This window comes from Ornithorhynchus anatinus, chromosome 1 (assembly GCF_004115215.2).
Source record: "Ornithorhynchus anatinus isolate Pmale09 chromosome 1, mOrnAna1.pri.v4, whole genome shotgun sequence".
Lineage (NCBI taxonomy): Eukaryota > Metazoa > Chordata > Mammalia > Monotremata > Ornithorhynchidae > Ornithorhynchus > Ornithorhynchus anatinus.
The window spans coordinates 3,407,887-3,432,369 of NC_041728.1; the positions used below are offsets into that span (position 1 = coordinate 3,407,887).

Below are 24,483 nucleotides of genomic sequence, written 5' to 3' on the forward strand. Positions count from 1 at the left end.
CCAAGCGCTTAGTACAGTGCTCTGCACGCAGTAAGCCCTCAGTAAATCTCACTGAAGAGGAATGAATCCACCCCAGTGGTTAAATAAATATGGTATTTGTTAAGCGCTTACTATGTGCAGAGCACTGTTCTAAGCGCCGGGGTAGATAGAGGATAATCAGATTGTCCCACGTGGGGCTCACATTTTTTCATCCCCATTTTTGCCGATGAGGTAACTGAGGCACAGAGAAGTTAAGTGACTTGCCCGAGGTCACACGGCAGACAAGTGGCAGAGCTGGGATTAGAACCCGTGACCTCTGACTCCCAAGCCCAGGCGCTTTCCGCTAAGCCACGCTGCTTATTCATTCATTCGATAGTACAGCGCTCTGCACGTAGTAAGCGCTCAATAAATGCGATTGAAAGAACGAATGCGCCAAGGAGCGTACCGAACGCCGGGGTCGATACCAGGGAATCAGATCAGAGCCGGTCCCCGTCCCACGGGGGGTTCCCCGTCTAAGGAAAAATGAGTGTGGGCTGTGAGAACGGAGGGTGTAGGTTTCTCAGATGCTGCAGGAGAGAATTCAGCTCCGCAAGGAAGTCATCGCCAGGGAGCGACCCGCTCGCTCGTTCGTCGCAGCCGTGTGAGGGAGGAAGCCAGCGGGGAGGAGGGAGCCGGGTCGCCGATCCCGGATTCGGCTTCCGGGTGGCTTCGAGAACGGAATCTGTCGGCCCCGGCTCCCCGCCCCGGGCTCCTGGGGAGAGTTAGACGGATGACACCCGAGAGTGGTTCCTTAACGGGCCGTGTTTGGGTCAGATGGGTCTCTCGGGAGCGATCCCCAGGCTCTAAGCGATCCTCTGGCAGCCTGGCTTAGTGGCAGGAGTCGGGGGTCTTGGGTTCCAATCCCGGCTCCGCCGCTTGTCGGCTGAGGGGCTTCGGGCGAGTCGCCTCGCTCCCCTGGGCTTCGGTTACCCCGTCTGGAAAAGGGGGATTAAGACCGCGAGCCCCACGGGGGACGGCCCGATGCCCTCGTATCTGTCCCAGTGCTTAGCGCGGTGCTTGGCACGCAGCAAGCGCTTGGCAAACACCATTACTGTTATTAGGCTCGTCCTCTGGACTGTAAGCTCACCGTGGGCAGGGAATGTGTCCGTTAATAATAATGATGCTGTCTGTCAAGTGCTCACCGTGAGCCGGGCACTGGACTAATTGCCGGGGTGGATGCAAGCAGATCAGGTCGGGCACGGTCCCCGTTCCGTGTGGGGCTCGCAGTCTCAATCCCCGTTTTCCAGATGAGGTAACTGAGGGACAGCAAAGCGAAGTGACTCGTCCAAGGTCCCACAGCGGACAAGTGGAGGAGCCGGGATTAGAAACCACGACCTCCCGACTCCCAGGCGTGGGCTCTTGTCGACCGCGCCGTGCTGCGTCCTAGACTGTGCGCTCACCGTGGGCGGGGAATGTGTCTTTTACCGTTCCGTTGTGCGCTCCCAAGTGCTTAGTACAGTGCTCTGCACCCGGTAGGTGCTCAATAAATACGATCGACTAACCCGATGGGGGGGGGGGGGGGGCATGATCTGCACATAGTAAGCGCTCGATAAATACTGTTGAATGAATGAATCGTGTGCCCTGAGGTCTCGGCCACAGCACGTTGCCTTGGCCCTGCCCAAACCTATTAATATCTGTTAAGTGCTTACTACGTGTCAAGCCCTGCTTAGTGGAAAGAGCCTGGGCTTGGGTCAGAGGTCATGGGTTCTAATCCCGGCTCCGCCGCTTGTCAGCTGCGTGACCTTGGGCAGGTCACTTGGCTTCTCCGTGCCTCAGTTACCTCATCTGGAAAGTGGGGATGAAGACCGTGACCGTAAGTGGGACAACCTGGTTACCTCGTATCTCCCCCGGCGCTTAGAACAGTGCTTGGCACAAAGTAAGCGCTTAACGAATACCGACATCATTACAGAGAAGCAGCGTGGCTCAGTGGGAAGAGCCCGGGCTTGGGAGTCAGAGGTCATGGGTTCGAATCCCGGCACTGCCACTCGTCAGCTGGGTGACTGTGGGCGAGTCACTTCGCTTCTCGGTGCCTCAGTTCCCTCATCTGGAAAATGGGGATTCACCGTGAGCCTCACGTGGGACAACCCGATGACCCTGTGTCTACCCCAGCGCTTAGAATGGTGCTCTGCACATAGTAAGCGCTTAACAGATACCAACATTATTATTTATTATTATTATTATTAATCTAAGCCCTGGGGAAGAGACAAAATAATTAGGTCAGATACAGTCCCCGTCTCACACGGGGCTCGTGATCTAAGTAGGAAGGAGAACAGCTGTTGAGTCCCCGTTTTACAGACGAAGTCACAGAGACACAGAGAAGTGAGGTGACCTGCCCAAGGTCACGCAGCGGGGACAGGGTGGAGCTGGGATTAGAACCCAGGTCCTATGACTCCCGGGCCCGGGCTCTTTCCACTAGGCCACACCGCTCCTCAGGGAGAGCGGTGCAGCCCCATGGCTAGAGCGCAGGGCTGGGGAGCAGAGGATTCAGGTTCTAATCCCGGCTCCGTCCCGGCTTGTGAGCTCCGGGTGGGCTGGGAACGCGTCTCTTGTTGTACTGTACTCTCCTAAGCCTTTAATAATAATAGTGGCGGTACTTGTTAAGCGCTTACTATGTGCAAAGCACTGTTCTAAGCGCCGGGGAGGATACGAGCTGATCAGGTTGTCCCACGTGGGGCTCCCGGTCTTCATCCCCATTTTCCAGACGAGGGAACAGAGGCCCAGAGGAGTGAAGCGACTCGCCCGAAGTCACACAGCTGACAGGCGGCGCCGCCTCGATTAGAACCCGTGACCTCTGACTCCCAACCCCGGGCTCTTTCCACTGAGCCACGCCGCTTCAGTACAGCGCTTTGCACACGCTCAAGAAATAAGATTGAACGAAAGGCCCGCCGAATCGTCAATCAGTCGGCCACCGAGGGCCCTCCCGGGGATTGGAAGCGTGGCCGTCTCCCGAGCGTCGCTGCGTGGACCGTATCTTCCCAATTCCCACCGTAGGGCGATCCAGAATTAGAAGGAAGAGAGGAAAGACATGAATATCCCCCGTCCCGCGGCGGGAGACGTTAATCACCCGGCGGAGACGGGCCGGCGCAGCCTCGCCGGAGCTCCCGGGGGGAGGGAGATCGACGGAGAGGCCCCGTTTCCGCCGGCCCCGGGGCTGCCGGGCGGGAAGTCTTCCCGGCCCCCAGGCCACCTCCGCGACGGGTCGGCGGCCCGAAATGCTTCCCCGGGACGGTTCCCGGGGAAGGGGTGATTTCCGGCCAGCAAGGCCGCTCTTCAGGAAGGCGAAGCGGCACGGACCGGTCGAAAGAGTCCGGGCCTCGGAGTCAGGGGACCTGGCTTCCGACCTCGGCTCCGCAAGTCAAGGGACTTCCCCAAGGTCACACGTCTGCCCGCGGTGTGGCCGGGCGAGTGATTTGGGGTTTGTGAGGTTCAGGTGCCCGGGGACGGGCTTTCCCAGGGTCGGGGGGCAACCGGCCCCCGGAGAACCGCCCCCGCCCGCTTCTCCTCTCGGTCCCTAGCTACGGCCTAGAGAAATAAGTGGCCCGGACTCAGTCCCAGCTGCAGAAGCAACGCTTAGTACAGCGCTCTGCGCACAGGGAGCGCTCAGTAAGCACGACTGAGTGGCAGAGAGTACAGGGCTGGGCGTGAGGAGATCCGGGTCCTCCTCCCGGTCTCGCCTGCTGGGTGACCTTAGGTAAGTCACTTCGGGACTCTGTGCCTCAGTTTCTTCATCTGCAGAGTGGCGATTCAGTGCCTGTTCTCTCTCCCCTTTGCCGGGGAGCCCCGAGTGGGACAGCAACTGGCTGTGACCTGTTTTGGTCTACAAACGTGTAAAAGCTACTATGATTATAAGTAGTCAGGGGCGCTGACCGTGACCGTCCTTGCGGACCGTCGTCGTCCACTTCGTCCGAGCGGCCCGGTCTTCTCGGAGATGCAGTCCCGAGCTGGCCGACCTGCCGAGCGGTCCGGCCTGGCGCCGCCGATTAAGAAATAAATCGGGATAAATAATCGCAGCCCTTAGTAAGCACTTACCGTGTGTGCCAAGCACCGTTCCGGGCACTGGGGTAGAGAAGCGGCGTGACTGAGTGGAAAGAGCACGGGCTTGGGAGTCAGAGGTCGTGGGTTCTAATCTTGGCTCACCCGTGTGACTCGGGACAAGTCAGCTTCTTTGTGCCTCAGTTACCTCAGCTGTCAAATGGGGATTAAGACTGCGAGCCCCACGGGGACAACCAGATGACCCCGTGTTTACCCCGACGCTTAGAATATCGCACACAGCACTTAAAAAACCACCATCATCATTATTATTATACCAGTTAACCAGGTTGGACACAGACCCTGTCCCACGTGGGGCTCACGGTCTTCGTCCCCATTTGACAGATGGGGAAACGGAGGCCCAGAGAAGTGAAGGGACTCGCCCAAGGTCACCCAGCAGACAGATGGCGGCGTCAGGATTAGAATTCAGGTCATTCGGACGCCCAGCCCCTGCTCTGTCCGCTAAGGCACGCTGCTTTCCGTCCAAGAAGCAGCGTGGCTCAGTGGAAAGAGCCCGGGCTTCGGAGTCAGGGCTCATGAGTTCGAATCCCAGCTCTGCCACTTGTCGGCCGTGTGACTGTGGGCGAGTCACTTAACTTCTCTGTGCCTCAGTTCCCTCATCTGTAAAATGGGGATCGAGCCTGTGAGCCCCAGGTGGGACGACCTGACTCCCCTATGTCTACCCCAGTGCTTAGAACAGTGCTCGGCACATAGTAAGCGCTTAACAAAAAAATACCAACAAGATGCCCCTTACGGCGTCCGACCTGCTCAGGAGAAACGGACGCGTGGGTTGCCGAACCCATCTGCCCCCCAACTTTGCCTCACGAGATCCATTTCTGTGCCAACCCGTCGGTGGGGGGGGGGTGCGTCTGTGTTCCAGATCCACTCGTACACGCGAGGTTGCCACCCGGACCGATCCATTGGCCATTTATCTGTCTCCGAAACGGACCTGATCAGGCGGCCGGAGAACGGCGGACAGGTGAGGAGTCCGCCCAGGTTCCCCCGTGGGCCGGGGCGGGATGGAGGTGGGGGGGAGGGCAGGTGGGGTACCGGGGAGAGCCCCCCCCCCCCCGGGAAGGAGGAGCTGCCCCTCCGTCCCCATCAGTCGATCGTATTTATTGCGAAGCGGCGTGGCTTCATGGAAAGAGCGCGGGTTTGGGAGTCAGAGGTCGTGGGTTCTGATCCCGGCTCCGCCACTTGTCGGCCGTGTGATTTTGGGCAAGTCACTTCTCTGTGCTCAGTCACCTCATCTGGAAAATGGGGATGAAGACTGTGAGCCCCACGTGGGACGACCCGATTACCTTGTCTCTACCCCAGCGCTTAGAACGGTGCTCGGCACAGAGTGAGCGCTTAACAAATGCCATCGTTACTACTGAGCGCTCACTGCGTGCAGGGCACTGTACCGAGCGCCTGCGGGTGGTGCCCAGCAGCCTTATTCATTCATTCACTCATTACCGGCTCTGCCACTTGTCTGCTGTGTGACCCTGGGCAAGTCACTTTACTTCTCTGGGACTCAGTTACCTCATCTGTAAGTTGGGGATTGAGACCGAGCCCAATGTGGGAGAGGGACTGTGGTCAACCTGATCTGCTTGTATCGACCCCAGTGCTTTGTACGGTGCCTTGCACATTGTAAGCGCTTAACAGATACCATAATTATTATCCCAGCTCTGCCACTTGTCAGCCGTGTGACTGTGGGCAAGTCACTTCGCTTCTCTGGGCCTCAGTTCCCTCATCTGTCAAATGGGGATTCACTGTGAGCCTCACGTGGGACGACCCGACCACCCTGAATCTCCCCCCCCCCCAGCGCTTAGAACGGTGCTCTGCACATAGTAAGCGCTTAACAAATGCCAACGTTATTATTATTATTATCATTCATTCATTCAGTCGTATTTACGCAGCACTTACCGTGTGCAGGGCTCTGTACAGAGTGCTCGGTAGAGTACAGTATTATAGGAAACAGACTCATTCCCTGCCCACAGCGTGCTTACAGTCCCGAGGGGTAGACGGACATAAATAGAAATAAATAAATGGCAGATTCGTCGATTCAATTGTATTTACTGAGCGCTTACTGCGCGCAGCGCACTGTACTAAGCGCTTGGAATGTACAGTTCGGCAACAGATAGAGACGATCCCCGCCCAGCAGCGGTCTCACGGTCTGAAGGGGCCGGAGGGGCAGATATGGGTGTGGCGTGGGGCCGGGAAGACATGAAGGGAGCAAGTCAGGGTGACGCGGGAGGGGGAGGGAGAAGAGGAAAGGAGGGCGCCGTCAGGGAAGGCCTCATGGAGGAGGTGGGCCTTCATTAAGGCTCTGAAGCGGGGGAGGGTGGCCGTCATCGGATTGGAGGAGGGAGGACGTTCCAGGCCAGAGGCGGGACGGGGGCCCGCGGTCGGCGGCGAGACAGGTGAGACGGAGGCCCAGGGAGAAGGTCGGCACTCGAGCGGAGTGCGCGGGCTGGGTCGCAGAGGGAGAGGCGCGAGGGGAGGCGGGAGCGGGCAACGTGGCGGACCGCTTTAAAGCCGACGGTGAGGAGTTCCTGTGCGACGGGGAAGTGGACGGGCTGGAGTTTTTCGAGGAGCCGGGTGACGTGTCCAGAACGTTTCTGTAGAAGAACGATCCGGGCAGCAGAGCGGAGGGTGGCCAGCGTGGGGTCCCTTGAGCCTCCCCCCGACCCGCACCGCAGACCCTCGCGTCGTTCGGGAGCCTCTGGAGCGTCTGGGGCCCGCCACCCAGGAGTCCTCTCGCGGGCGTCGGGAAGGCTCCGGATGGATACCGAGGAGTGTGGCCCAGCGGACAGAGCCCGGCCCTGGGAGTCCGAAGGACCCGAGTCCTAATCCCGGTTCCGCCACTCGCCTGCCGTGTGACCTCGGGGAAGTCACTTCGGTTCCCTGGGCCTCAGTTACCTCATCTTTCAAATGGGGACGAAGACCGTGAGCCCCATGAGGGTCAGAGGCGGCGTCCAAACTCACCAGCTAGTACCTAGCCGGGTGCTCGGACAGCGCCTGACCCCGTTTTGGTAGCATCGGGACGGGTGGTGTCAGAGTCGCCCTAAACGGCTCGGGGCCCCGGGACGCAGTGCTTATCTTAAATGGCTCGGGACCATTGGAGAGCTTCATCCGGTCTTCTCAGCAGCTGCGGGTCACTCACTCCGCGTGTCCCGGAGCCCCAGGAAATGGCGAGGGGTTCGGGCCCGTCCCGTGGGCGCGGGCTGGTGACTGGCTCTCGTCTTCGTTGAAATCTCCTCCCGCGCTGACCCCGGGGTTTGCAAAACGGGGAAGCGGCGTGGCGCAGCGGAAAGAGCACGGGCTTTGGAGTCGGAGGTCGTGGGTTCGCCTCCCGGCTCGGCCACTTGTCAGCCCTGTGACTCTGGGCAGGTCACTTCACTTCTGGGTGCCTCAGTTCCCTCACCTGGAAAATGGGGACGAAGACGGTGAGCCCCACGCGGGACGACCTGATTCCCCTGAGTCTACCCCGGCGCTTGGAACGGTGCTGGGCACACGGTAAGCGCTTAACAAATACCAACGCGATTATTATTGTTATTAAAATGGCCCTGGTCCAGGTCAACCGGGAGCCCGGTGGATTGAGACTGTGAGCCCCGTGTGGGACGGGGACGCCACGTACTCACCCCAGCGGTCAGAGCAGTGCTCGGCACGTAGTAAGCGCTCAGCAAGTACCAGCATAGTGATGGTGATGATGATCCCCTCCTGGGGACCCCGCTTCTCCGCCGGTAGAAGGCGGTCCTTTCCTCCACCCCCTCCAGGTGTGCCGGACGAGGCCCGATCCCGGCAGGCTGCGTCGAGGTCCCGGGATGAAGGGTGTTTTATCCCCTCCCCCCCTTCCCTCTCCCCTCGGCCCGTGCCCCCCGTCTCTCCCCGCTTCCCTCCGTCTGGCGGATCCGAGGGCCTCTCTGTCAGCCGCGGGGAGACCCACCGAATTCCGGAGTCGGCGCCAGAGGGGAAAAGGCAGCCGGAGAATTGGGACCTTGTATCGAGCGGCGGTGGGGGCTCTGGAGCCTTTGGAGAGCCGACGCTCGTCCCCGGTTCCCACGCAGACAAGCGTCCTTTCGGTTGCTCTGAGAAGGGGTCGCGCTTGCTGAAGAGGAAGTTAATTTTTCTTAGGGGGCCAGATCCCCGACGGATAATAATAATGATAACGACGATGATGTATCGGTTCAAGCGCTTACGGGGTACCGGACGCCGTTCTCAGCGCTGGGGTGGATACGAGCGCGGCGGGTCGGGCACGGTCCCTGTCCCGCATGGGGCTCACAGACTCGATCCTCATTTTACAGGTGAGGCCCGGAGAGTTGAAGTGACTTGCCCCAGGTCACACAGCAGGCGAGCGGCAGAGCCGGGACGAGAACCCGGGTCCTTCCGACTCCCGGGCCTGCGCTCTCTCCGCCTCGCCGTACTGCTTCTCTGGCAGTAACAAGAGTAGTAGTAATAATAGTAATTGTGGTATTTGTTAAACTCTTCCTGTGTGCCAAGCTCTGCGCCAAGTGCCGGGGCAGATACGATCAATCGGTCGTATTCATTGAGCGTCGACTGGGTACAGGGCACCGTACTGACCGCTTGGGAGAGTACGCCGCGGCAATATAGCAGACGCATTCCCCGCCCACCACGAGCTTACAGTCTGGGGGGGGGGGGTCACCTAAGTCAGAGTCACATCGGTCACGGGCCCTGACCCACACGGGGTCACAATCCAAGGGGGGGTGAGAGGGAACAGGTATCGAATCCTCATTTTCTAGCTGAGGAAACCGAGGCAGAGGAGTGAACCGACCTCATTCATTCAGTAGTGTTTATTGAGCGCCTGCTATGTGCAGAGCACTGGACTAAGCGCTTGGAATGGACAGTTGGGCGACAGACAGAGACCATCCCTGCCCAGTGACGGGCTCACAGAGAAGCCGCGTGGCTCAGTGGAAAGAGCCCGGGCTTGGGAGCCGGAGGTCGTGGGTTCTAATCCCGGCTGCGCCGCTTGCCAGCCGTGTGACTTCGGGCGAGTCACTTCACTTCTCTGGGCCTCAGCTCCCTCATCTGTGAAATGGGGATGAAAACTGCGAGCCCCACGTGGGACAGCCTGATCACCTTGTATCCCCCAGCGCTTAGAACAGTGCTTTGCACATAGTAAGCGCTTGACAAATGCCACCGTTATTATTAAGCGGGGGAGACAGATTGGCAGAGCGAAACAGAACGAAACAAAAATGAGACAGCGTCATCACGATAAATAGAATCGAGGGGATAGGCACCTCCTTAACAAAATAAATAAGGGAATAAAAATATCTACAGTTGAGCACGGTGCTGAGGGGAGGGGAAAAGGGGCTTAGCTGACCTGTCCAAGGTCGCGCAGCAGGCGAGTGGCGGAGCTGGGATTAGCACCGGATCTCCCGACTCCCCGACCTGTGCTCGTTCCACTGGGCCAGGCTGCTTCTCATTGGGTTTTGGGGTTTTTCTGGGGGTGGTATAATAATGTTGGTATCTGTTAAGCGCTTACTATGTGCAGAGCACTGTTCTAAGCGCTGGGGTAGACGCAGGGTCGTCAGGTTGTCCCCCGTGAGGCTCACAGTCTCCATTTTCCAGATGAGGTCACTGAGGCACAGAGAAGTGAAGGGACGTGCCCACGGTCACACAGCTGACAGGCGGCGGGGCCGGGATTCGAACCCACGACCTCTGACTCCCAAGCCCGGGCTCTTCCCGCTGAGCCGCGCTGCTTGAGGCCCTCGTACTTGGAAGCGGGTGGGGGTGGTCTCTTTAGGGCGGATCAACGTCCCCGGCGTCTGCCGAATCCCCTGCAGAAGGTTGCACTGGGTGTCTACAAGGGGGCGGTGAAGCGGCGTGACATAATGGATCGAGCCCGGGCCCGGGAGCCGGAAGGTCGTGGGTTCTAATCCCAGCTCCAGCCACTTGTCTGCTCTGTGACCTTGGGCGAGTCACTTCGCTTCTCCGGCCCCCGGTTCCCTCTTCTGCAAAATGGGGATTGAGACCGCGAGCCTCACGTGGGGCGGGGACTGTGTCCAGCCCGATTGGCTGGTATCCACCCCGCCGCTTGGTACAGTGCCTGGCCTATAGTAAGCGCTTAACAGATGACATCATCAGGGCACTCTGCTGGGCGCCCACCGGAAGCCAGGTGCTGTACTGTGCCCCCGGGAAAAAGGAGAAGCAGCAGAAGACACAATTCCTGTCCTAGAGAGTCTAATGCGACATCATCCCGGATGCTTTTCTGGAGTAAGTGTCAGAGGAGCGGAGATGTGGACGGTGACTAGCCACGTCCACACTAGTCTGCTGCGTGACCTTGGCCAAGTCACTCCTCTTTGCCTCAGTGACCTCATCTGGCAAATGGGGATTAAAAGCGTGAGCCCCCCGTGGGACAACCTGATTACCCCGTATCTACCGCGGCACTCAGAACGGTGCTTGGCACGTAGTAAGCGCTCGAGAAACGCCATAATAACAATAACCCCAGGGACCCACGGCGAGAAGAATACCTCGCTCGGGCCGATTCGGGATGGGATTCGGAACGGGGGCTCGGCTGACGTCTCTCGGCCCCTCTGCCGGGTTTCTCTCGAACCCTTAACGATCACGGCGGTGTTCGATAAGCACTGACTGTGCGCCAGTCACTGCGCTCAGCGCAGGGCTAGATACAGGCGGCGTTGTGCACATGGTAAGCGCTTAACAAATACCAACGTCGTTATTGCCAGCAGATCAGGTCGGCCCTAGCCCGCGTCCCCCGTGAGCGGAGCGGGAGATTGTGGGAAAAGTTGGGGGGGGGGGGGGGCCGGGCCTCTGGGAGCCTGGGTCCCCCCAGGCGCAGTCCTGGACACCTTCTCGCCTCCGAGTGGTGGTCGGGGGGGTCAGTAGTAAGAGTATTTGGTATTCGTTAAGCGCTTACTATGTGCAGAGCACTGTTGTAAGCGCTGGGGTAGATACAGGGGATTGAGGTCGTCCCACACGAGGCTCACGGTCTCCATCCCCATTTTCCAGATGAGGTCACTGAGGCCCAGAGAGGTGAAGTGACTTGCCCACAGTCACACAGCTGCCCAGCGGCGGGGCCGGGATTCGAACCCATGACCTCGGACTCCCAAGCCCGGGCTCGCCCCACCGAGCCACGCCACCTGGGCTCGGTGTCCGCGCCGGCTGTCCAACAGCCGAGACCGACCCCCCCCCCCCCCCCTTCCGCCCTCGCTTTCCCGCCGGGAAGGAAACCCGACCCCCCTCCCCCCCGGGGCTCGACGTCTCGCGCCGGACGTTAGCCGGACGCGGCCCCTCGGGTCCCGGACACCCGTTTCCTGGGCAGCGGGTCTCTCCCTAGTCGAAATGGGGCCCGAATCGGAAGGCCGGCGTCGGCTTGTCACCCGTAATTGCCGTGGCGCTAATGGCCCGGCGAGCCCTCCGCGGACCCCGGGGGGTTTCGTTTCAGGAGAGAGGGCGATTTCGGCAGCAGCTGGATGTCACGGAACAGACTCGGAGCGCGCTCCTCCTCTCCCCCCCCCCCCCCCCCCCCATCGATGGGGAATCGGGGCCTGGATTGGTGTCCCACGATCCCAGTCTTCCTCGCCTCCCCGCCGGGGTGCAGACAGACGCAAAAGAACCGGCTCTCAGCTGTCTGGGTAGGCGATACGGAGAAAGGACTCGGATCCAGGGGCCGGGGGCGATGCCGGATCGGATGGCCTCCGATTTCTTCGGGATTATTTATACGAGCCCTTCCTCCAATCGATCGATAATTTCCATTAAGGCGGAATGTTGGACCGGGCACCTCGCAGCGTGCAGTAGAGGATAAAGATGCGATCTTTACGCGCCGTGTAGTGCCTAGAGCCCGGGCCTGGGAGGCAGGGGGTCACGGGCAGCGGGGATCAGCGGGAAGAGCCCGGGCCTGGGAGTCAGAGGTCGTAGGTTCGAATGCCGCCTCTGCCACCGGTCAGCTGCGTGCCCGTGGCCAAGTCACTTCACTTCTCCGGGCCTCGGTGCACCTCATCTGGAGAATGGGGATTAAGACTGGGAGCCTCACGTGGGACAACCTGAGGCGTATCCGCCCCGGCGCTTAGAACGGTGCTCGGCACCTAGTAGGCGCTTAACGGATACCAACGTTACTGTGGGTCCCGATCCCGGCTCTGCGCTGTGACCTCGGGCGAGTCGATTCGCCTCTCTGGGCCTCGGTTCCCTCATCTGGAAGACGGGGATTGAGATTGTAAACCCCACGCGAGGCGGGGATCGTGACCAGCTATCCACCGCCGCGCTCAGTACAGCGGCTGGCACAGAGTAAGTGCTTAACAGATACCACAGTCATTATGATCATCGAGGGTTCGAGAGGAATCGGGCAGAGGGGCCGAGATCATTCCGAATCCCATCCCGAGTCGGCCCGAGCGAGGTCTTTTCTTGCCGTTGCTCCTTGGAGTTATTACCGTTATCATTAAGGTGTTTGTTAGGTGCCCGCTACGTGCCAAGCACTGTTCTAAGCGCGGCGGTAGATGCGGGGTGATCAGGTTGTCCCGCGTGGGGCTCACGCTTTTGATCCCCATTTTCCAGATGAGGTCACCGAGGAACATAGCGGTGAAATGACCTGCCCAGGGTCACGCAGCAGGCGGGCGTGGATGTGGCTAGTCACCGGCCACATCTCTGTTCCTCCCTTCCTTTGGGGGAGAGGGGTCACTGGGAGGGGGCGGTGCACGGAGCGCTTAGTCCAGTGCTGGGCACCTAGTAAGCACTCGATAAATGCGATCGAATGAATGAAGGGATCTGGGGCTGCTGGCCTCGACGGGAGAAATCTGGAGCGGGGGACGTGGCGGTAGGGAAGCAGTGTGGCCCAGTAAAAAAGGGTGGGATCTGTTAAGCGCTTACTACGTGCAAAGCGCCGTTCTGAGCGCTGGGAGATTCAAGGTGATCGGGTGGTGCCACGTGGGGCTCACAGTTTTTTAATCCCCATTTGACAGAGGAGGTAACTGAGGCCCCGAGAAGTTAAGGGACCCGCCCAAGGTCACGAGAAGCAGCGTGGCTCAGTGGAAAGAGGACGGGCTTTGGAGTCAGAGGTCCCGGGTTCGTATCCCCGGCTCTGCCACTCGTCAGCCGTGGGACTGTGGGCGAGTCGCTTGGCTTCTCTGGGCCTCAGTTCCCTCATCTGGAAAACGGGGATTGACCGTGAGCCCCACGTGGGACAGCCTGATTCCCCCGTGTCTACCCCAGCGCTTAGGACAGTGCTCGGCACAGAGTAGGCGCTTAACAAATACCAACGCGGCTGACAGGCGGCGGAGCCGGGCTCGGAACGCGTGACCTCTGACTCCCGAGCCCGCGCTCTTTCCACTGAGCCACGCTGATAGAGCACCGGTGTGGGAGTCAGAAGGTCATGGGTTCTAATCCCGGCTCCACCACTAGTCTGCTGTGTGGCCTCGGGCAAGTCACTTCACTGCTCTGGGCCTCAGTTCCCTCGTCTGTCAAACGGGGATTAAGGCCGAGCCCCACGCGGGACGTGTGTCTAACCCCATCAGTTTATATCTACCCCGGCGCTTGGGTGCCCGGAACGTAGTCAGCGCAGAACGGATACCGTGATTATTAATAATTACCGTTATCATCATTGGTGGGGGATTGTCACTGCTTTTCTAGGCTGGCCCGCCCCACTTTACATCTCGAGGGAGCCCCGGGGCCGGGGCGGTTCTCCGTCGGGCGGACGCGGGAATCTCTGAGCCGAGAAGCGTGGGGGCGACGAATGGGGAAGGCGTGAGAGCCGGGTTCCGTCCGAAAGCGCCGGCTCCGACGCTCCGGGGACGTCCGGGGGCGGTCGAGCGATACCGTCCTCGGCGCCGGGAGGATCCGTCGATTGGGTTTTAATGGACGCGCTTCACTTCGGCCCGTCGAGATTGAGCGGCAACAGATTGCTTTCGGCAAAGGCTTCCCACTCCATCCCGGGGGCGCGATTCCCGCCACCCCGCGCGGATTCGCCGGGCCCAGCTCTGGGTGGCGAACTCTGGATTTTTTTTTTTTTTTTTTTTTGGCCGCTGCTTTAATCGGTTTCCATTTAATGGCTTTTTAATTGACTCTCTGACCCGATCTGTGGACCGCATAAACCCTCAGGTGCCTTCGTTCATCCGAACCGGTCAAGCGGCCTACGGGGGCGTCAGATGGGGAGGACGCTCACGTCGCGGCGACTGGCGGCGGCCAGTCGTCCGCGACGTCCCGCTCGTCGACTAGACCCCACGCGCCCCTGACTGCGCCCGCGGCCGCTGTCGGTCTCTTGCCGGAGGAAGACCATCCCGCTCCGTGGGCGCTGCGGACTGTGTCCGACCTGATGATCTCGTACCTTCCCCCCCCCCCCCGGCTTAGTGCGGTCCTTGACTGTGTGAGTTGAATGAGAGCGATGAGTCGAGGACAATAAGAAAAATAACGATGGTATTTGTTAAGCGCCTACTATGTGCCGAGCGCTGGGATAGATACAAGGTAATCAGGTTGTCCCACGTGGGGCTCACCGTCTTCATCCCCGTTTTCCAGATGAGGTCACTGAGGCACGGAGAAGTGAGGTGACTTGCCCAGCGTGGAAAGAGCCCGGGCTTGGGAGTCAGAGGACATGGGTTCGAATCCCGGCTCCGCCACCTCTCAGCTGGGTGACTGTGGGCGAGGCGCTTCACTTCTCCGGGCCTCAGTCACCTCATCTGGAAAGTGGGGATGAAGACCGTGAGCCTCGCGTGGGACGACCCGATGGCCCCGTATCTCCCCCGGCGCTTAGAACGGTGGTCTGCACGTAGTAAGCGCTTAACAGATACTATCATTATTATTTTTATTATAAATTCCACTGGTATTCCAACCGTCATAACCTCCGTTGCCCGCGGGTTGCGAAAGGTGATCTCGGCCCGGGGAGGCCGGGCGCGGTTCCGCCTCCGCGGCGTCGAAAATCGTCGGAGCCCACCGCCTTGCTTCTGTTCGCCCGGCTCCCCGGCGACTTAATTAAGCCTCATCACCGCCGGTAATTGACTAACCACGGAACGGAAGGCCCGGTTGAAACCGGGGATCGTTGGGTCCGAACCCTCCGTCCCCCCCCTCCCCCCCACCCCGCTGCTGACGGGCAGCTGATGCTTCCCCTTCAGTTAGTCTAATGATTTAATCAGATCAATCCTCTTAGTCGGTGAACACCGATGACCTTTAATAAAGTCCCGGGCCTCGGACCCTCTGCCCCCTCGAAGGTCAGCCGAGATGGCGTGGGGGAATTTGCGTTATTACGCACACCCGCCCCGGCTTTGGGAACGAGGATGGCTGACGTTGGCCCTTTTGGAAATATTCTGCCCGTGCTGTCGCTCTCTTTCTTCCTCTCTCTCCGTTCCTAACGCAAACTGAATCGCAGCCCCAGGACCGAGATTCGGGAGCGATCGGAGCCAGAGGAGACTGGTGTCTTCTACTGGGTAATAATGTCGGTATTCACCGAGCACCGTTCTGAGCGCTGGGGGAGACCCAGGGGAATCGGGTCGTCCCACGTGGGGCTCACAGTCTTAATCCCCATTTTACCGATGAGGGAACTGAGGCACAGAGAAGTGAAGCGACTCGCCCACAGTCACACAGTTGAAGAGCACAGGATAAAGGCGAGGCATGTTCCTCTCTTTTTTTCCTTTTTAACGGTATTTGTTAAGCACTGTTGGGCGGGGATTGTCTCTGTTGCCGGATTGTAATTAAAATGTCGGTATCTGTTCAGCGCTTCCTATGTGCCCAGCACTGTTCTAAGCGCCGGGGGAGATACGGGGTCGTCAGGTTGTCCCACGTGGGGCTCCCGGTCTTCATCCCCATTTTACACATGAGGGAACTGAGGCCCAGAGAAGTGAAGTGACTTGCCCACAGTCACACAGCTGACGAGCGGCGGGGCCGGGATTAGAACCCATGACCTCGGACTCCTAAACCCGGGCTCCTTCCACTGAGCCACGCTGCTTCTCTTGTACATTCCAAGCGCTTAGTACAGTGCTCTGCACACAGTAAGTGCTCGATGAATACGATTGAATGAACGAATGAAGCCGCGTGGCTTGGGAGTCAGAGGTCGTGGGTTCTAATCCTGGCTCCGCCACTTATCAGCTGTGTGACTTTGGGTAAGTCACTTCACTTCCCTGCGCCTCACTGACCTCATCTGGAAAATGGGGATGAAGACTGTGGGCCCCACGTGGGACAACCTGATTACCTTGGATCTGTACCCCAGCGCTTAAAGCAGTGCTTGGCACATAGTAAGCGCTTAACGAATGCCATCATTAGGTGCCAGACACTGGGGCAGATACAAGGTAATCAGGTTGGACACAGTCCATGTTCCACCTGGGGCTCACAGTCCTGATGCCCATTTGACAGATGAGGGAACCGAGGCCCAGAGAAGTGAAGTGACTTGCCAAGATCGCACAGCAGACAAGCGGCGGAGCCGGGATTAGAACCCAGGTCCTCCTGACTCCCAGCCCCGGACTCTATCCACTAGACCAGGCTGCTTCCCATGGAGAGTGGGACGGTCTTAGCGGAGAGGGGTCGGCTCTCCCCTTCTAGACCGTAAGCTCGCCGTGGGCGGGGAACGGGTCTGCTTGTTCTAGTAATGTACCCTCCCAAGCGCTTAGTACAGTGCTGTGCACACTGTAAGTGCTCAGAAACGATTGACCTGCTGACCGATTGGTTGTAAACCAGCAGAAGAAGATGGGATGCGCTATCGGGGGCTGACGCTTTGAGAGAAGGATGAGCCTACCTCTAACTCGGTTCCTTACTAACGATCGTTACGGTGGTATTCGTTAAGCACTCACTGTGTGCCAAGCACTGTGTTGCAAGATGGGGGAGGCACAATCCAGGCAGTCAGATCTGTCACGTGGGGCTCACCGTCCCTGGAAGAAGGAGGATTTTAGCCCCATTTTTGCAGGAGAGGATAACCGAGGCGCAGAAAAGTGAAGTGTCGACACGGCAGGCCGGTGGCGGAGCCGGGACCGGAACCCAGATCTCTCTGCGGTGCTCTTTCCGACCTTACCCGTGCCCTAATCCTACCCCTCACTCCGATTCTTTGGTCAGGGATCCGACCTCTGGTTCCGACATTGCTTGGGAAGTATTGCGCTTGCCGCCTGCCTCCTGATGATCTGTCACCTCGCACTGAGAAGCCGGGATTTTTTTTTAGCCCGGAGCAGAGAGAAGGCTGATGATGGGGAGCGGACGGGGGAGACGAAGGGTCTCTTCGGGGATGAGAAGGGTAATTAAAGAGAGCGGCCGTTCCCCGTCTTCCTCCCGGAGAGAGCGAGAGGAGACGGGTTTAGGTTTCGGCGGAGGCCGGGGGAAGGGGTTCCCAGCTGCGAGGGTCGATCGGGCCTGGTTAGGCTTCCGGGCTTCTGGATTATCTTTAATCCCTTGGAGGATCCTGGGAATGGGCTGTGAATTCCCCCTGCCGGCAGCGTTCTTCTAATCCCGGCTCAGCCATCTCGGCAGCTGCCCTGAGACCGTAGAGAATCGTTGGAGTCCGACCTTTTTTTTTTTTAAAACGGTATTTCCTAAGCACCTACTGCGTGCCAGCCTCGGTACGAAGCATCAGCTAATCGGGTTGGACCCGGTCCCGGTCCCACCTGGGGCTCACCAGTCTTAATCCCCAGTCGACAGATGAGGGAACTGAGGCCCAGTGAAGCGACCCGCCCGAGGTCACACAGCAGACGAGTGGAGGAGCCGGGATTAGAACCCAGGTCCTTCTGGCTCCCGGGCCCGGGTTCAATCCACCAGGCCACGCAGCGTGGCTCCGTGGAGAGAGCCCGGGCTTGGGAGTCAGAGGTCATGGGTTCGAATGCCCACTCCGCCCCTTGTCAGCCGTGGGACTGTGGGCGAGTCGCTTCGCTTCTCTGGGCCTCAGTTCCCTCATCTGGAAAATGGGGGTGAAGACCGTGAGCCTCACGTGGGACGACCTCATTCCCCTGTATCTACCTACCCCAGCGCTTAGAACGGTGGTCTGCACGTAATGAGCGCTTGACAGATACCAACATTTATTTAATTTTTTTCTCGGGGCTCATTGGAGACGTTTTCCAGCCAGCCCTCCGGTTCACAGACCGAGACTGGGGTTGTGTTTTCATTTTGCCTCGGGCCGGGCACGGGGGGGAGGCGGCGTGGTGTGGTGGAAGAGCGTCGTCTGGAAGCGGGAGAACCTGGAGGATCAGGGTTCGAACTCAAGCTCTGCCTCCGGCCCGCTGGTGACCGTGGGCCGGTCGCTGGACCTCCCCGTACCTCGGTTTCCTCATTCATCACCTCAGTCGTATTTATGGAGCCCTTACGGTGTGCAAAGCGCCGTACTGAGCTCTTGGGAGAGTACGGTGTAACAGCAGACAGACACGTTCCTTGCACGCAGTGAGTTTACAGTCTAGAGGGGAAGACCTCGTCTGCAAAATGAGGAGGAAAAAAAATCTACCTACCTCCCAGGATTGCTGTGCACACAGTAAATGGTCAAGAAATACCGTTGATCGATATTTTTTTTATGGTATTTGTTAAGCACTTACTACGTGCCGTGCACTGTAACAGTAATAATAATAAAAATAATGCTGGCATTTGTTAAGCACTTACTATGTACCGAGCACTGTTCTAAGTGCTGGGCGGGGGGGGGGATACAAGGTCATCAGCTTGTCCCACGTGGGGCTCACAGTCTTAATCCCCATTTTCCAGATGAGGTCACTGAGGCCCAGAGAAGCGAAGTGACTTGCCCAAGGTCACACAGCTAAGTGGCGGAGGCGGGATTAGAACCCAGGACCTCCGACTCCCAAGCCCGGGCTCTTTCCACTGAGCCACGCTGCTTCTCTAAATCAAGTTGGACACAGTCCCCATATGGGGCTCCCGGTCTTAATCCCCATTTTAATAATAATAAAGATGATCTATTTACAGATAAGGTAAGCGAGGGGCCAGAGAAATGAAGCGACTTGTCCAGGGTCACAAAACCAACATGAGGCAGAGCTGGGATTAGAACCCGCGTCCTCTGACTCCCGGGCGTGGGCTCTTTCCATTAGGCCACGCTGCTGCTCTTGATTAACAGTGAGGGCAAAAATGAGATCAGTAATTTGAAAGTAATTTATTGGTCTTCTTCTCCTTTCCCTTCCACGCTTCCTCCTTCCTTCCGCTCCTCCACCCCCCAGGTGTCCCAATCCAAGTGTCTCTGCCTCTTGCCCTGGGAAAGGCCTGACTCCCAAAGCCTAGGGGATGGGGGCAATTCCCTAGGATTGCCCCTGCCTGAGAACTTGTGAATCAAGAAATCAACCCATTCTGCGAGCGAGCGTAGAAGCAGCGCGGCTCAGTGGAAAGAGCCCGGGCTTGGGAGTCACAGGGCATGGGTTCGACTCCCGGCCCCGCCACCCGTCAGCTGCGTGACCGTGGGCGAGTCACTTCACTTCTCGGTGCCTCAGTTACCTCGCCTGGAAAGCGGGGATTAAGACTGTGAGCCTCACGTGGGACGACCTGATTACCCTGTATCTACCGCAGCGCTTAGAACCGCTGCGCGTAGTAAGCGCTTAACAAATACCAACGTCGTGAGAGAGAAATCAACCCACCCCATGAGGGACGATTAGACTCCCGAAGAGTTGGACAGGTACCCGGAAGGATCGGCCGCTCCTGAGGGTCGGGAAACTCCTCGGCGGCAGAGTTAGGGATGAGGAGGGATCAGATTTGAGGATCGGGGTGAGTTTGGCTTTAGGTTCGGGGTGATGGACGAGGCTCTTCGTTGCTCCGCGTCTCACTTCCTGTGACCCTAAGAGGGGCAGATACCGATTTCTTATCAATCAGTCAATGCTGTTAATCTTTTTAATGGTATTAAGCGCTTACTCTATGCCGGGCACGCACTTAGATATAAACCGCTCAGGTGGGAAACAGTCCCTGTCCCACACGGGGTTCACGGTCTCTCCGTTTTCCAAACGAGGTCCCTGAGGCCCAGAGAAGAGAAGTGACTTGCCCAAGGCCGCCCAACGGACAAGTGGCAGAGCCGCCGTTAGACTGCAGATCTGAACGGTGCTTCGCACAGAGTAAGCGCGTAACGAATGCCGTCATTATTAGATCCTTCCGACTCCCGGGCCCGTGCTCCGTCCGCCGGGCCGGGCTGCTTCTTTCGTTCATTCAGTAGTATTTATTGAGCGCTCACTATGTGCAGAGCACTGTTCTAAGCACTTGGAATGTACAGTTGGGGCAACAGATAGAGACAGTCCCTGCCCAATGACGGGCTCACGGTCTAATCGGGGGAGACGGACGGACCAAAACGAGTCAACATGATCACGATAAATAGAATCAAGGGGATGGACATCTCATTAACAGAATAAATAGGGTAATAAATAATATATACAAATGAGGGCAGTGCTGAGGGAAGGGGAAGGGGGAGCAGAGGAGAAGGCGCTCACTGTATGCAGAACGCCGTACTAAGTGCCTGAGAGAATGCGGTGCAATAGAGTCGGAAGGCACAATCCCTGCCCACAAAATTTTATAGTCAAGTGGGGAAGGCAGGCACAGCGCGGCGAAACGGATAAAGTACCGGCCTGGAAGTCAGAAGGTCGTGGGATCTAATTCCGCTCTGCCGCTCGTCCGCGGTGACACGTTGAGCAAGTCACTTCGCTTTTGTGGGCCTCAGTTCCCCACCTGGAAAATGGGGATTGAGACCGTGAGCCCCATGTGGGACGGGGACCGTATTCAACCCGACTCGCTCGAATCCACCCCAGTGCTTAGTCCACTTCCCGGCACAAAGTGAGCGCTTAACAAATGCCACGGTTATTGTGGGGGCTGGGGGCTTGGTCCTGGTAGCTAGCGTTAGTGTGGTCCCCACTGATAGAACGACCTTTTTGAGGGCTTGTTTTTATATCTATTAATGAATCCATCAGTGGTAATTATCGAGCGTTTGTTTTGTGGGGAGCGATAGACGGAAGGCCCCGCCACTCCTTTAAATTTGGACCAGTGCCTGAAGTGGAAGAGATTGTTTGGAATTAGTGTTTTTGAGATGCCAGCACCTGAACCGAGAGCATAATCTCTTTAAAGGTGATTATGCGCAACGGATTATCGGGAAACCCTTGGCTACGGTCCCGCGGGATTCAACAGGTTCAGAAAGCAGCGAGCTTCTCCTGTTGGAGACATCTAGCCCCGGCGAGTCGGGGCCGGGGAATCCAGCCATTTTCTGAGGAGGTAGGGTCTCTTATTCATTCAGTAGTATTTATTGAGCGCTTACTGTGTGCGGAGCACTGTACTAAGCGCTTGGAATGGACAGTTTGGCAACAGATAGACGTCATCGCCGCCCGGTGATGGGTTCACGGTCTAAACGGGGGAGACGGACAGCAAAGCAAAGCAGGACAAGACAGAAACAAGACGGTAGTGAAGCATCGTGGCGTAAGGGATAGAGCCCGGGCCTGGGAGTCAGAAATGTCCGTTTGTTCTTGTGTTGGACTCTCCCAAGCGCTTACTGCAGCGCCCTGCACACGCTAAGCGCTCAATAAATACCACCGACCGGCCGCCGGAAGGACCCGGGTTTTAATCCCGGCTCTGCCTCTCGTCTGCTGTGTGATCTTGGGCAAGTCCTTCACTTCTCTGTGCCTCGGTTTCCTCATCTGTAAGATGGGGATGAAGACCGGGAGCCCCACGTGGGGCGTGGACTTGTGTCCACCCTGATTCGCTCTTATCTAGGTGTCTGGCACATAGTAAGCGCTTAACAGATAGAAAAAGGCGGCAGACCTTCTCAGTTGATAACGTCCAGCCTGGGGGGGGGGGGGGGGGGGGGTCAAGCCATTCCCACCCAACGTCCGGTTCGGCTGGCGACTCGGCGGATTGAGGGGTTTCCGGAGAGAGAATCCCTGTTTAAGAACAGATGGGAAGCCCTTTGAGACTGAGGAGGCGGAGACAATAATCGGTGGTATTTATTGAGCGCTTACTACGCGCAGAGCACCGTACTGAGCGCTTGGGAGAGCACGATACGACAGAAGTAGCAGACGCGTTCCCCGCCCACGTCGAGCGGACAGCCGAGAGGGGCCGCATCCTGTACCTTGGCCCTTCACCTCAGAGGCTTTGGCTTGACTTGTTCGATCATTCGTTCAACTGTATTTATTGAGCGCTTCCTGTGTGCAGAGCACTGTACTAAGCACTTGGACAGTACAATTTGGCAACAAATAGAGGTGATCCCTATCCAACAATGGGCTCACAGTCTGGAATGGGGGAGACGGACAACAGAACGAAACAAGTAGACAGGCATCAATAGCATCAATATAAAAAGAATTCTAAATATATATCATTAATAAAATAAATAGAATAATAAATATGTCCACGTATACACAAGTGCCGTGGGGCGGGGAGGGGGGTAGAGCAGAGGGAGGGAGTCGGGGCGATGGGGAGGGGAGGAGGAACGGAGGGAAAGGGGGGCTTAGTCTGGGAATGAATGTTTGTGTTAGACTGTCAGCTAGAGTGTAAATTAGTCCTCTACTGTAAGCTCGCGGCGGGCAGGGAATGTGTCCGTTTATCATATCGGAGTCCCCCCGGTGCTTAGTTCGATGCTCTGCACACAGTATGTGCTCGATAAATACGATCGACTGCGCTCAAGCCTCAGAGCATTAAACCGCCTAGAAGAATAATAATCGCCGTATTTGTTAAGCACTTAGCGTGTATCGGGCATCGTACTAAGCGCCGGGGCTGTTGGAAACTAATCGGGTTGACGCAGTCCCTGTCCCTCGTGGGGCTCACGGTCTCCATTTTCCAGCTGAGGTCACTGAGGCCCAGACAAGTGAAGCGACTTCCCCAAGGTCACACAGCAAACAGGTGGCGGAGCTGGGATTAGAACCCACGGCCCTCTGACCCCCGGGCTCGCGCTCTGCCCACTCAGCGCTTTGCACACAGCAAGCGCTCAATAAATACGATCGGATGAACGGAGAGAAGTTCAGCTTCCCCGGCCGGGCGGTCCGTCTTGGCCCTTAAGGAGGCATCGGCGCCGGGAAGCCGGGTCGACAGACGACGGGGGCGATTCAAGGGTTTTCAGAAAAATACCCTGCCGACCCCCGAGCCTCTTCGCGGCCTCAAATCCTCCCCATTAGCCCCCCGCCACTCCTCCTTCACTGCTCTTCTAGCCCAAAAGGCGACGTGGGCGAGAGGAGCCTTCTGATGCACCGGGCGATCCAGCTGAGGGATCTGAATTAACGAGAGCTGAAATCGTACGAGGTCCCAAAGGGGCTAATTAGGCTGAAATCGAAAGAAGTGGATCGACCTCCCCCCCCCCCCCCCTCCGCTTTTTGGTGAAACTCCCCCGCTTTCCCCGGGGCAGAGGGTCACCGCTGGGCCCGCTGGCGTCGTCGAGTCCCGCCGGAGAAACCGTTCCCCGGTGATTTCCAGGCAGGGAGGCCCGGGGCCTCGTCCCGGATTGCCGTTCGTACCGCTCGTTCCTCAGCGAGCGAGGAGATCCGCGTGGGAACGTGTGGCCGCGCTGCAAGACAAGCAGCGCGGAGTAGTAATAATAATAATGATGGTGTTTGTTGAGCGCTTACTATGTGCCAAACACTGTTCTGAGCGCTGGGGGGGGGGGAATGCAAGGTGATCAGGTTGTGCCATGTGGGGCTCACGGTTTTTAATCCCCATTTTACAGATGAGGTAACTGAGGCACCGAGAAGCGAAGTGACTTGCCCAAAGTCACACAGCTGACAGGTGGCGGCACCGGGATTAGAACCCACGACCTCTGACTCCCGAGCCCGGGCCCCTTCCGTTGGGCCACGCCGCTTCTCGTAGTGGGGAGTTGGGGAGTGTGGGAGTCAGAAGGTCGTGGGTTCTAATCCCAGCTCCGTCACCTGTCCGCTCTGCGGGCTCGGGCGAGTCGCTTTACTTCTCTGGGCCTCAGTTACCTCATCTGTAAATGGGGATTGCGAGCCCCCTGCCAGGGAGGGACCGCGTTCGACCCCATTTGCTTGTCTCCATCCCAGCGTCTGTACGGTGCCTGACACACAGTAAGGGCTTGACGAGTACCGCAGTTATAACTATTATTATTAAGTCTTTTTGCAAGAGGAGAGAGTTCCTGCCGTTTCCCCACCCCGAGGGGTGATTTTCCAAGACTTCGGTTTGAGATGAGGTCATTTACAGCCCCTGCAGGAGGGCACCTACCACTGCCGGAGGTTGGGCAGGGGCAATGACTTATTATTACCATCATTATTAATAAAAATAATAATAACAATTGTGGGTTTGTTAAGAGCCCACTGTGCGTGCCAAGCACCGTTTCAATCACCGGGGTAGATACAGGGTCGTCAGGCCGGACACGGTCCCCGGCCCACGTGGGGCTCGCAGACTCAGTCCCCGTTTTACTGGTGAGGGAACCGAGGCCCGGGGAAGTGAAGCGACCTGCTCAAGGTCACACAGCAGGCGTGTGGCGAAGCCGGGATCGGAACCCATGACCCCGACGGGCCCGCGCTCTATCCGCGAGGCCACGTCGCGGCGGCGTAGGTCGAAGGCCAGCCGTTCCTCAGCATCCAAAAAGCTTCGGGCCCAGACTTGTCACCGGGCGTGGCGGGA

The 24,483-nt window shown here is 58.1% G+C and overlaps 1 protein-coding gene across 1 annotated transcript in view; it reads left to right on the forward strand.

Annotated features, from left to right (window-relative positions):
- TEDC1 (tubulin epsilon and delta complex 1) overlaps positions 1-24,483 on the forward strand; it is a 52,023-nt gene that overhangs the window by 16,062 nt on the left and 11,478 nt on the right. Inside the window, exon 5 of the mRNA XM_029050024.2 lies at positions 4,928-5,026. Coding sequence (XP_028905857.1) covers positions 4,928-5,026 — 99 coding nt within the window. The remainder of the gene's footprint in view (positions 1-4,927; positions 5,027-24,483) is intronic.